Genomic DNA, 13,803 nt, shown 5'->3' with positions numbered 1-13,803 from the left:
CAACTATTTTTCTTTAACGTCATAATTCCGTAGGTTATCTTCCCACATCCAGTGGAAGCATGTATCTAGGAAAATCTAATCTAATTTCAGAGGCACATGGTGATTCTATGTATACTACCAAATTGATAGTAGTCCCTGTCTGAGAGTTTAACTGAGAGAGAATCTAAGGCCACATCAAGTGCTTACATTAATTTTTTTGCTTAATATTAAGCGTTAATGTTTAATTTGTATTTTTGCGTATCAATCATTCCTTAAAGAGTAAGTAGTTGTTTATTTATGTTTTGTTTGGTATAGAAATGAGAAATAAAATAGATGAAAGTAATATATATATATATATATATATATATATATATATATATATATATATATATATATATATATATATATATAAATAAAAATAGAGTGTTGAACATGTGAGACTCATACTAATTTTTTAATTTTTCCTACCAAACGAAGTGCTAAGGACTGATGCTTATTCTTTTAGTCCAATTAATATTGAAAAAACTAATAAAAAATAATAATGATAGAAATAGAATGTAATATGAAATGAATATTAACCGAACTCATTTAGTAGAATTTTTTAAAATATTATGTTGAAGACAAAACTTAATTAAGTTAAAGGGGCTTTTGTAAGGAAATATAACGTTCTTTTCTCACCTAGGTTTTGGAATTTTGGAATTGATGTAGTTGTGTGAACTCTCCCAAACTTCCATTTTTCATTTTGGTGTTTTCTTCACCATTTTTTATGCTCCTTTCAGCCACTAGTTATTGAGCTCCCATAAATTGGGGTTTGATGTAACTAAATCTAAACTCATATATATCTTTAGTGTTATTAATACATGTTTATTTTTTGACATTAAGTGATTTTTTATTTGCTTAATGATTACATGTGGCTTGATCAACCATTATTTGATTTTATGATTTAAATATGATTAGAAAATGTATTTGAACTATGAATTAGAGAATAGAACCTTATGGGTCTTGTGTCTAGGAATAGAGCACAGCTCATGAATCCTCTTTGATTTTTTTTTCTTAAAACAAGTAATTTGACTAAGCTTTGTAAAAGATTAATAGTTTAGTCATGGGACTTAGACTCTTCTCGCAAGAAATTAGGGTTTGAGCACTTTTATTAGTTGATGGTAACAAATGAGGGATAAACATTGATGAATAATTTTTGTATGCATGGGAGACTGTTTAGTGTAGAACTCTAATGTTCATCATCATTGTTTTCTACAACTCTTTTATGCAATCTTTGAAAATAAAAATCTTTGAATTAGGGTTTGTATGCATGGGTAAATAACCAAATCCATCCTAAGAGTGAAACACTTGCAAATTAAACCCTAAAAGATAAAGAAATCAAATTTAATCTGTAAAAAAAATGTAACAAAATCGTCTTTCATATGTGATTCTCTTTTCATGGATATTGCCATGTATGGCGAGTTGGTTGATTCCCATTTACTACAATGCTCCCAATTTATTAGTTAATAAATGTGACTATGACAATTCCTATTTTTGTTTTCTATTTCCTTTTGCACACAAGATTTTCTTTCTGATATCTTGTTTTTGACTTGTAGCAGGTGTGGGAAAGATGAGCGTCCTTTGAATGAATTGTTAGTGTTGCAGCTTGAAGCAGAGCATCCAAATGAGCGTTAGAACATTTCCATGAACAAAGTCTTTGAAACTTGTTGGAATCATGAAAAGAGGACCATACCTGGTGGAGCGGATACCAACTCGGTACAAAAGCTCGTGTTGCAATGTTGTTATATGCTTATAACTTATAAGTTCTTGTTGGCGTGATAATTTATTGGAGGTATTAATTTGTAAATTCCAATCGATGTTTTTTTTCTTCAAAATATATCATAAACTATAAACTTGCAAAATATTGATCCATTGAAGTGTGCATCAAAAAACATTGAAGCTGCCATAACATATCTCAGAATAAATTCATAAAGGGATACAATCTCAAATCCTCGAAACTAATCCACTACAGTAGTGCTCACTCCATTCTCGCAATCATATATAGCACTCTCCAGTATTAACTTTATGGTATGTAATAGCTTGGGTTCTTTTCTGGTTTATGATAAGAATACAGTCATGAGAACCAGTCCAAGAACAAGGGGCACCCACTTTGCATGCACATTGATATTCACAGTGCCAGAATTCTCGTTTGTGGAATTAATCTCAGATGATTCTGAGGAATCTGGAGACAGTGACTTCTCCTTATCCGCTTTAGGAGCCTTTGCGGATGGTTCTGGTGCCAAAGAGGGTGCCTTTGCAGGTGCCTTAGACACAGCAAAGAAGTCCATAGGAAGAAGCACCTTACCCACCTTATAAATAGCAAGATGTTTATCCGTATATATAATGCCAGTAATGGTGGTGTTAACCTCACCCGTCGAGATGTTCACACTCCCTCCGTAACTTATCACATTCAGTTCCACCTTTCCAGGTTTAGCTCCTGCTAGCGTTCTCACAGGGTTGGTCAGAGTATCAAAGTTGGAGCTAGAGACATAGTCTGAAATAACGTGGAATTGTAAGAGCTCGAGCTTTTGGCCATCAGAAACAGAGTTGAGGAAGCCTGCTTTGAGTTCAGAGAAGGAACTGTCATCTGGGGCAAGAATGGTGATGCCTCCGGATTTAGTAGTGAGGAGCTGTGCATTGAGTTGGTTGATCAATTGGGTAGTTTTCATGAGGCGGATTAGGATGTTGAATGACTTTGCCTTCCTCAGGATTCCAACAATGTCAACAGCTGGAGTACTGTCAGGAGTGGAATCACTTGGTGACTGTGGCAATGAAGGAACCAATGGTTGTTGAGGAGCTGCAGCCGGTGGGGTAGGTGTAGGTTGGGTTGGTTTGAGAGGGGCAGAAGCTGGTGATAATTGGGCTAAAGTGGTGGTGCAATACATAAAGGAAACTAGCAGTGCTAGTGAGAAGGACAAGAGAGATTGCTTCTTCAACATGGTTTTAGTTTCGGTGAATGAAGGCTGTGATTCTTTTGGAAAGGAATGCAAATGGTTGGATTTGTATTGGCAACGAGCACTTGATGCATTGTTGTTATGGTTGAGATGGGTTTTATAGAGCAAGTATGGGAGTGGGAGACAATGATAGGTATGTGAAAGGCTTTATTTTAAAACTATAAATTGTGATTTGTGATCATACAATGAGTTAGCTGGCAAAGGAAATTGAGGTGTTGCATCAACGAAGATATGTTTGTAAGTTACAAACTAAACCTGCTAAAGGGTTACTTCAGTTCTGATGCTTCACCTGGTTGGTTTTTTTTTCTTTCTCTTTAATTATGTGAAATGGCAAGGCTAATAGTGTGCGAAAACTGCTTTTGTATAGAGCATTTATATTTACTCCTGATCAGAATTCAGAATGTTTTCAGGTAATTGTGAGTAATTGAGCTATATGAATGGAATAAACCACTCTGAGGAGGACTTTTTAATCTCACTAGTGTATCTTTTTCTTTTATGTAATTATGAAAAATAATGTAAGTTGTAGCTAGAAAATGTCACTTGACAAAATAAGTTATACTTATAAAATATGAAAGATATATAAAGTAGTTTATACTAATTGAAAGGAGACACGAGGAGCTAGTTATATTAAACAATGCAAACTATATTTTTATACATTTAGACATTTAGTTCCTCGAGAAAACATATATAAAGCCAGAGAGTAAAGATACATTCACCATTATCTTGAAGTAAAACTGTAAAATACCTTTTAGATTTAACTAAGAATCAAATAGTAAATACTCTCTGACTTCATCATCATATATTCGTTCAAAATAATCAAAACCAATTTTCATAAAAAGAAATGGCAGTATTACAAAATTGATTGTGCCTTAAACCAACATCGGTTTATATAAGGCAATGAATAACAATACAGGATCATCCAACTTCCAAAGAATGATAGCCTCAAGTTCATTTTGCATTGCATTACTTCAATTGAAAAAGTATCTCTCCTCCATATTTCATGCACTCAAATGAGGTGAACTCGTTTGAGGAACGCATTTGAGAATTATCTCCACTGGAAATGAACTGTAACTGCATAACTGAAACCTATGGGGCCATACACATCACAAAGCAATGGCTGATCATCTACTTGGTTTTGATCGTTTCTTTTGTTTCTTATATTGTTCATATAGCTGTAGTGATAGAGCAGTCCTATCCAACTCCTTTCTCAACCTTTCATTCTCCTTTATGTCATGAAGAACCATAAAATGGGAACTAAGTTGCCTTTGCAATTCATTGTCATCAAATGAACTCGTAACTGTTGTAGAACCAATGGAAGGTGAAATAGCAGGGCCATTTGCACGTCTCTTCTTGTTATTTAATTTTATACCGTCACTCTGTTGTGTGAAACATAATTCCTGGTCCAGAGACATTTCCTTATAAGCTTGTTGAGGAGAGGACTTGGATAAAAGGATCTGGTTATGTGCAGTACTCATGCTTGAAATGCCCGAGGCCAGTGTTGATATAGCTGGATGATAATGACTAGACAAAAGATTGAGTTCCCAAAGTACTGAGGCAAGGGCACCACTTAAATTGGGATCTGTGGAATATGGTAGATATTTCTGCATACCAAAGGGGAGACAATCCATAAAAGCATTACAGAAAAAAGAATAGTCCTCACTAAAATATTTTGCAATGAAATTCACACGTTTAGCATTTTTGACATAAAAAATTTCATGCCCAACTTTTCTTTCAAAAATAAGCTATCTACAAAATAATGTTTTAAATAAAAGAATAGCATAAGGCTGATGCAGACTACTTTGGAAGCATTTCTCCCTCCTTCCCCTTTCCTTTATAATTATACCAGATTTTTGTCATTATCATTTATCTCTCAAGAAGAGGTCTCATGCTTCAACACCTCGTATTTTTGGATTTTAAACTACTGCATAATTTTGTTGTATTATTAGCAATTACACAATCCAGAAAAATAATTATAGTACACTTCAAGGTCATAGATCTGAAAGTAATTTAATAATTAATAATATATTAATTGTTAAAAAGATTACTTATTTACACAAAATATACACGGGCAAACCAAAGTCACAGATTATCCTTAACTTCATATAAATGCAGCTTCAAGAAAAATAAGTATTACCTTAAACTTGTCTTTTTGGCATCTTAAAGAATTCTAGAAATGGAGTTTCGAAAGAGAATATCACTAGTGAGTATTTACAAGGAATGGAGGACTTCTTTTGAAATACCCAGTTTAATTTTCCTTTTTTTTCCCTTTTATTATGACTCCTTAGGAGGATATCTTAACATCTGCACTCTAGTTGTACGCCCTCCTCTCCCCATTTAATTAAATTTCTCAAACTATAAAAAAAAAGGAGAATATTTGAAGCAAAGATTCTGCACTTAATGTAAACAAATAATACATGAAAGAAGCTTACATGAATTGTGCCCGAAACAGAGCCCCCTCCAATGTCATTTTCCAATAAATTTCTGCACTTAACATTCTTCTGAAGAAGATGCTTTACTGTGACCAAGGCTGAAATGGGTTCAAAAGAAAACTAAATATAAGTTTGTTTCTCTTTTATTTTTTTAGTATTCTATTTCCTGTGTTTTATTACCAAAGGTAGTAGGGCATATGAAATTGAAGGTTGATATAGGAATATTAAAACATACCAGCCATGGAATCTGCTGATCCAACACACAGTGAAAGCGTTGCTAATCGTTTTATAAATGCAGCAGTCTTCTGCATGTCGTGTTGCTTATCATCACACAACATTATCTTCAAAGCTTCTGCTAACACCTCTCCTTGATCTCTGTATCATAAAAATAAAGCATATAAATTAACTGGAATAAGTTAAAAAAAACCCTGAAAAATTTACTAACAACGTGAATCTCCTTGTACAACATTAAAGTTGAAACAAGGAAAAGTTAAAAAAGACAAACAAAATTCAATAGCACTTTATGTTCCAAGCTTCCATTGGATATATATATCATGCATATATGGAACAAGATCAATTTTCTAACAAATCAAAGGAACTAACTGATTCTAAAAGCACGAACAGTTAGGTGAAGGCCTGGTAATCATTTTTATCTCCAAGTCTCTAATGCATTCATTCATGAAAAGGCCACTGGGGATTTTGGTGTCAATATTATATAGGAAAATGACTGATGAATTCCTAACAATAGGATAATGAAGAGTTTGATAACTACTTATTCTAAAAGCTTAAGACATTAGGCAGAGATCTGTAGGATGAATTGTAGTTACTAAACTTACATGCATACTTATGTGTGTAAACTAGCATGTAAGACAACACAAAAACAAGTACATTAATATCATATCCAGTTATCCACAGCAATGACCTATCCTGCATGTGTCTAGTAGATTTTCAGAAACAGAACATACTGGTCATTTGGAAAATAATTTGAAAAAAAAAAATGAAAGGGAGACTTCAGAATATTGGATTTTAATGCAAACCTTCCTGGCCTGTATTCAAGTACAAGATTGTAAAGATGGAGAAAGAAGTCCTGTAAATCAACATTCAAGGCATCAAGATTGTTCCTCATCACTTTAAAAGCAACAATGCAACACTGGAGACGTTCCGATACGGTCAAACATTTAGAACACTTGTCAGAAGTGTTGCCTGAGTTGCTACTTCCAGAAGCAAGTACTCTCAGATGGTTCATTAGATCACCCATGAAATCAAGGTCAATCAGATGTGAAAATTTTGCCAGTCCTTTCAGACATGGAGCAAGCAAAGGGAGGAGTTCCACTGCAGAAGATAATGCCCCAGTGTTTGCTTCAGGCCTGAGCAAGAAAGTCAGGGAAAATTATCAACAATCATGACAGAAAGTGATGAATGTTCATTCAAAAGTTACTTAGTTACACACAAACAAAAACTACACAAGAAATATTAACACAGCAAAATATAAAGAACAAAAAAAATAAAATAAAGAATCTAATTCAATGGAAAACAGGGTATGAACCGAGAACACTAATGTTTCCCTCTGATATGGTAATATACGTGATATAAAAACAAACCTGGCCCTTATGGACTGCATAGTATGCTTCAAAATGCGAAAGTATGTCTCAAAGACAGCAGAGAGTGTTTCAGTTTGCATATGTTTCTTCTCCATAACATCCGGGGCTAAGGATGCAGCCTTGTAATCAGCTTCAACCTACAGAACACATCACTACAATATCATACCTAAGAAAAAAACAGAACAGTGATTTTTATGGGGAAAAGTAATAACCTCCTCTCTTGTCTTGGAGATCATTTCTTTTCTACTTTTCTTTCTCTCATTCTCTAACTGATTTGATGCCTCCAAGTTTTTCCTTTTCTTACTTTTGTTGTTTTTAAATTTCTGTTCATCTTCTATCCTTTTAGCCATCACAAGATCCTCATCAAATGAAAGAGACAAGAAAACCTGAAAAGGCGTCGCAAAGAAGAAACATTACTAAACAGCTCTGTTTAACGTTACACATAAAATAAAATAGGTTTCACTAAAATAGTTACAGGAGAGAATTTGTTTGTGCCTCGTTAAAAGAAAATACACTTTTTTATTAAATCATGTTTAAAAAATATATCATAATTATGTAAGTTTTTCAGAGGAAAAAACCTAAAAAAAGCTATTTAAGTGATTTACCCATGGCATGAGCTAAAATAATAACTTGGGGGGGAGGGGGCTCTAAACATAGTTGTATCATAGAATAACTTTTTTTGGCCCTTGATGATTTTACCACACAAAAAAGTAAAATAACAACTGATTAGAGAAATAGTAAATTGGCAAAGTACAGACTTCAAATGAAAGATACAATATCAAAGGGAGTGGGTCATACACCAACAGAATCTGGGTGCATTTGACAATTATGAGCTTTAACATGATTGGCAATCAATCGAACAGCCTCCACAGTAACTTCACCCCCATGTTTACCCTCATTCTCAAAGAGTGACTTAATTGTGGAACAACAAAGTTTCCTGTCAATTGTCAAACAGAAACAAGAAATTTCTATCAGGTACACAATAGTAAGTGTCATGAAATAGAAAAATCGTTATCCGTATGAATTATCTAAGCAAGAAAATAACTGGTAAGTGGTAACCAACAAGGTATTGTTTTGCCAAAAGATCCAGGGATCAATGTTAAAAATTGATGCTAAGTATAAAAAACTGTGTCTGAGTCTTTCCGCTACTTGAGAAATTGAAATTAGAATCCTTCCTGGCCTTCAGAACTCAGATTCCAGGGAAAAGTGAATGATGTCATAAAAAATGTAACAAATACCAGAAATATTGTTACAGTGCTTAGAGATACAACTTACAATCATGGAATGAAACAAGATATTTAGTTATGAAACTTGGCAACAAGTTCCTGTGGTAGAATTCATTACTGACTACACACCTGAAGCATGTATTATTTTTAAACGATAGTTGTTTAAATGGACAAAGAGACAGTGATGTCGGAAAATGCCAAGTCCTCAATGCAACTTCAAGAATAAAACTCACATCCTCCAATTCTTTTTGATAAGGTATGTTTTCCAGAACATGGCAAAATATTCTGTATACTCTCCAACACCACCTCAATCACAAGAAATCAATATGCACACATTATTTCCCCGATAAATGACTCAAAGGAACTTCCATTAAGAAAGAAAAATCTTTTTCTGTACATTATAAAATCCAATGGCCAGTATATTATAGACAACTTTGGGTATACAATTGTACACTAGAACTACACAAGGCAGACTAGCATACTAAATTTTAATCCAACAATAACCCAATTACCATAGACTTTTGCCTTATGTCCCAAATGATAGCATACATAGTTTCCTTTTTCTGATAATTGAATCTTCACCCTAAAATTTGAATAACATTTATCAAACTAATTTCATGCCTTCCAGAGGAAATTCCACAAAATTCAGGAGAAAGCTTATTATAATGAAGAATGGTCAACAGAAAAGATACAACAGAACCTTATAGCCTCATTAGCAGAGCTTATGTTTCCGACAGTAGCATCCAACAAACTTTCGCGAAAGTTGAAATGGGGATTTGCATCAAGCAAAGAACAAATACAACGAACTGCTACATGCTGAAATAAAGGCTTCTTTTCTAAGACTACTAGCCTTTGCAAGTATGCCTAACAACATGAGTAAAAAAGAAAACATCTTAGTGGCACAAATATAACAAAATTCATATTTTATAACAATTTCAAACAAGATATCTCAAAAAAATTGACCAATGAAGGAAGTAGGACTCAAAATATGGTAAAATCACAGCAATATTACTCTTCTCTAGGAGAGGCAATATATATACAAATCTGATAACAACTTGCCTAATTTAAGCATAATTACAATCTCTAAAAAAGGTTATGAATCCCGTAATTACAGATATGCTAATTTCTATAATTACAGATATGACAATTACTATGATTATAACATAATTATATGCATGACTCATGCCAACAGTAGGTTCAAGAAAAAGGCAACAAGCACCATTGCAAGCACAGGAAATGGAAGTCATATATGACAGTATAACTATGTTTCAGCTAAATTAAGTAATTATAGTAAGCGTAACACTTGAGCATTAATATGAACCTTGTATGCAGAGAGAAGAGTTGACTCATAATAACGCATCTTTCTAACAGTCTTTGAAACCTTCATTTCTAGTTCCTTTTCAGTAGGAAGCCTGATCCGATAGCTGCCACATTGCATCCATTAACATGAAAGTTGAAACATTAAAAATAGAATTAATATTGATTGTCGAAGCAAAATAATCGTACTATCATTACATATAAACGTGCATTATAATATGATACATAATATATAACTATCAGGCAATACCCAGGGACAATATCTTTGAAAACAGCCAAGAGGGAAAGAAGTCCAAGTTTAACAATGGTATCATCATTATCTTTAGATATCTGCACCATCTCCTTCAGAAATTTAATATTGGACTCTGGATCTGTAAGCAAGGCATTCCCCAATTCTGCAAGTTTATGCTTCTTACTTTCAAATGCCTCCTCAACTGTAAGATCTTCCTTTACCTCAGCCTAAACAAAGTAAAGAGAGCATACAAAAAATTATGCACAGCATCAAGTCCAATAATTTCTAGTCTTGTAAAAAAGGTTGGCAGTTCAAGAAAATATATGAAAAAACAACTATTTTTACTTTTAAGTGGAATGCTTGCAACACAATATTTCCAGCACATTCTATTATTAGGTGAATTTATGTGGAATGTGGATCCTATTAAATAACTAGGGCACACTCTTTATTTAGGGAGACACACATGAAAATAACTTAACAACAGAGTGTGCTGCTAGCATTTCTCTGTTTTTAATGGATATAATTGTTGAAGTGACATGCTAGCACTAGATTCTTTTTAAACAAAGCATTCTATTTGAAAATTGATACAGTATCAGATGTAAAAAAGAAAAGGATCTTTGTTGAAACCATAAAAAGAGTAAAATGATAGTTAATTTGATTTGATAATACCAGCACTGCTGCTTGTGGTGTCTCTTCCACTTCTGCTTTAGCCACCTCTTTCCCTTGTTGTTTCGCCTCTTTTCTCATTTTCTTAAGCTTGGCTCTCTTTTCAGCCTTAGTTAGCTTGACCATACCTTTGTCTTTATTGACATCCTCTCCAGTTCCCTCTTCACTTGGATCATTTTCTGATACTGTCTTTGTAGCTGCAGAGTGTGAGAACAGTATCCATTACCAAAGCACTTGGTAAAAGAAATAAAAGAGTAATCAGAAGACAGCAATGCACAAATTATATATTGAACACTAGATACCTGTCCGGTAATGGATTTTTCCATCCAATGTCTTGATTGGAAGAGCATCTACACGATCAACCTGCAAACCAGTTTCTTCTTTTTCTTTCTTGAGAGCATTCTTTTGCATGCGTTTCTCATAAAGTTTCTCCAATGCATCATCTTTGGCATCAGCAACCCGTGAAACATGCCTAAGGATGTGTGGGAAAGTTATTCCCAAAGTAACCTCATCATATAAAACTCATAACAACAATGTACATTCACATAAGCTAAACAGTTACAATTCAGAAGACATTTACACACTGTACAAGTGACAGGGAGGAGATAACCTATGAAGCACAAACTCTGACTCTGACACAAACACAGACACTTACACCGAGACACAGCTAAAGACTAAAACATAGATAGGACATGGGGACACATTATATATGATCAACATGACATTTAAATTGATAATTAAGATTTATATATTTATCATTTCATCTTAAAACAAGTTGCTAAGCTTTATAATTTTCACATGATAATAATGCCCACAAAAAAGGTATTAAGAGTCATCATATTCCACAATGCAAGAAAATTACCAAGTTCTTTAGGTTCATTAATAAAGAGTCTCAAAAAAAATTACTAAGAGAAAACATCATTGAAAGGAAAAATCCAAAAAAAAACTTGTTAATATTAGGTTAATATTAGTTTAATCTTTAGGTTATTTTTTAAAAATTTATTAAAGTAAAAAAAGATGTGTGTCCGGGTAGTGTCACCACCATGTCGAAGCCTAAAAGAAAAATAAAATAAAATTGGACACTGCAAAAACGTGTTCCTCACGTGTCCGCCGCCGCAACACATCCTTCAGCCGGTGTGTCCGTGCTTCATAAGAGATTACAAGCATGCTAGATGCCTACTCTAAAAATTCAAATAGCAGGCTCAAGAAGCTTTTTGTCACAGTACAAGGACTGATAAAAAAATTACAATGCAAAAAGGAAAAAAAAACTTTTCATTGGCAATCTAAAGCTTAATGCTATGGAAATTTCTGAATGATAAGTCTGTAAAAGTTTTCCATTTTCATAAAATAATTCAATTATTTCACCTAACTATGCACCTAAACCGTCAACCTCGACAAGTTTCTTAGTACTAACATAAACTCCGCTACCACGGGAAGGTTTCAAAGAGTCAAAATATGCAAATTTTATTCCCTATTTATAAATGGTGACAAAAATCTCATAAACCTTCAGAAAAAGGATTACTTTAGCTAACAGTTTACACAGAAGCATTGCAAGTAAGGAGTGACACTATAAAATAGTGAAGATGCGAACTTGGTGATTGAATGGGTGTCCAAGGTGGAAAGCAAGGAGGCATAGGCGCGGTTCTCCTTGACGAATTGGAGGTCATCGTCGGAAACTTCAACTTCGTCGTCAGGAATCTCCGGCGGAAGCTCCGGTGGAAGAACGATTTTATCCTTCTTCTTCCCCATCGATCAGCTTGGTGGTTGGATGAGAATATGAGAGTGGGGTTTTGTTAGGGTTTAATGTTGTTAGGAAGAAGAAAATAACTTGTCGAATTTAACGTATAGCCAAAACAGGTCGATCCGATAGCCCGATACGACTTTTCGGGTCGGGTCGGGAATGCTGATCGATTCGTGCATCTGTGGGTCGAAAGTGAAAATCGAAGGAGTGACGTGGCAACCGCAAAGATGAACAAAGTTACCTCAAAGGACCCTTTTAATAACTATTTATCAAATAGGGTGCCTTTTGAAAGTATTTGTGGAGGGGGTTCTTTTTTACCAAGGGTGCTACCATCACCAATGACAAGACGACAACTGACGTGAAGACAATTTCGCCAATGAAAGGAGTGAGACAGGTGAGGTGAGGCTGCTGAAGTGGATGGTGCCGCCAGTGGCCATGGAAAATGAAGAAAATATTATCAGTCTGTATAGCAAAATAACTGGTTTAGTTTTGCATTTTTTATATTTTTTTAATAAAAGAAGTACATATTATTTATATTTTTTTTCTCATCTTTAGAAACTAACTGGTCATGAGCAGCATGAGATATCTCGCGATTCACGCAAAAAAGAGTAATAATTTTTTTTAAAAAAAATCTAAACAGTTTTAGTCATATTAATGATTAATTTCTTTTTTTTTCTCTCTATATCTAATTGACTCCACTTTTTGAGAATATTTACAATGTAAGGATTAAATATTTTAATTAGACACTTATTTGTAAGGTTGTAAAATTTAAGAATATTTAATGATTTTTATTTTATTACTAAAATATTATTAAAATTTTTAACTTAATTAGTGAATTTCATTTTACATTTTTACTCATATAATAATTCTCATTTTATTTTAAAAATATGTTTAATAGTTAATAATCTTAGTTGTAATTATAAATCACTTCTATTAATATTTTTTTATAAAAAACAAGAGAAATAACAAGAGAAACTGATTTTTTTATTATATAAAAATATTTAATATACCTTCATATTATCAAACTGTATAAAATAAAAATATTTAATTTGCCACATTAAATATCGTCATAAGCGCGGTATATATGCTTTGCAAAAGATTATTTTCCTTAGTCTTATAGTCTTCATTCTTTAATTAATTACTAGTTTGTGGCAACTAATATGCTTTGCAACAACCTTTATTATGTTGAGTAAAAATTAAAAGTGGCCAAAAGAAGCCAAAGCTCTTTTGATTTGCATTATATAAACATATTGTTGACGCTTTATATACTGTATTATTTTTCTTTCTAAAAAAATACTCAGAAAAAATGAGAATTGAGGAAATCTTCCTTTCTTAACAAAATCAAGTAAATATAGGCTATTGCGCATGATTTAACCTAATATAAATTATAAAGGTGAAAGACACAGATTTAATAATACTACACGTGTAATAAAACCTACTTTTAATGTTACTTGCCTAAGTTTTCTATCATTAAGTCGTTATATGCATGCTATCCAAACGTCACAGAGCAAATGGTTTGAAGGCATCAATTTATAAGTTAGCTTTTTTATCATGCATTATACTAATCAAATAAATCTAGAAATTAAATCTAAAGTGGTCCACTAAAAACGATAATATTT

At 33.3% G+C, this 13,803-nt stretch overlaps 2 protein-coding genes across 2 annotated transcripts; both read right to left on the bottom strand.

Moving 5' to 3' along the window:
- Positions 1-1,044: 1,044 nt before the first annotated feature.
- On the bottom strand, positions 1,045-3,507 carry LOC100776667 (fasciclin-like arabinogalactan protein 12). Its single transcript, XM_003535595.5, has one exon. It carries the CDS (start codon positions 2,955-2,957, stop codon positions 2,076-2,078), a length of 882 nt encoding a protein of 293 aa, XP_003535643.1. The 5' UTR covers positions 2,958-3,507; the 3' UTR covers positions 1,045-2,075.
- Positions 3,508-3,785: 278 nt separating this feature from the next.
- LOC100776136 (nucleolar complex protein 3 homolog) lies at positions 3,786-12,260 on the bottom strand. The gene is made up of 13 exons (XM_003535594.5): positions 12,035-12,260; positions 10,746-10,915; positions 10,447-10,640; positions 9,796-10,004; positions 9,550-9,652; positions 8,929-9,092; positions 7,801-7,939; positions 7,215-7,388; positions 7,003-7,139; positions 6,439-6,768; positions 5,637-5,776; positions 5,402-5,499; positions 3,786-4,573 (listed from the first exon to the last, which is right to left on the bottom strand). Exons 1-13 carry the CDS (start codon positions 12,190-12,192, stop codon positions 4,094-4,096), a joined length of 2,496 nt encoding a protein of 831 aa, XP_003535642.1. The 5' UTR covers positions 12,193-12,260; the 3' UTR covers positions 3,786-4,093.
- Between the last annotated feature and the right edge of the window lie 1,543 nt (positions 12,261-13,803).

This window comes from Glycine max, chromosome 10 (genome assembly GCF_000004515.6).
Source record: "Glycine max cultivar Williams 82 chromosome 10, Glycine_max_v4.0, whole genome shotgun sequence".
Lineage (NCBI taxonomy): Eukaryota > Viridiplantae > Streptophyta > Magnoliopsida > Fabales > Fabaceae > Glycine > Glycine max.
Note: the sequence above shows the minus strand (reverse complement) of the source record. Positions and strands in the feature narration are given on the sequence as shown.

Bases quoted from the DNA above. Each gene is read 5' to 3' on its own strand.
- LOC100776667 (XM_003535595.5), bottom strand. From the start codon at position 2,957: ATGTTGAAGAAGCAATCTCTCTTGTCCTTCTCACTAGCACTGCTAGTT.
- LOC100776136 (XM_003535594.5), bottom strand. From the start codon at position 12,192: ATGGGGAAGAAGAAGGATAAAATCGTTCTTCCACCGGAGCTTCCGCCG. The intron at 7,389-7,800 runs GTATGACCCACT...ACGCCTTTTCAG, and splicing joins TGCACCCAGATTCTGTTGGT to GTTTTCTTGTCTCTTTCATT. The intron at 5,500-5,636 runs GTATGTTTTAAT...AACCCATTTCAG, and splicing joins ATCAGCAGATTCCATGGCTG to CCTTGGTCACAGTAAAGCAT.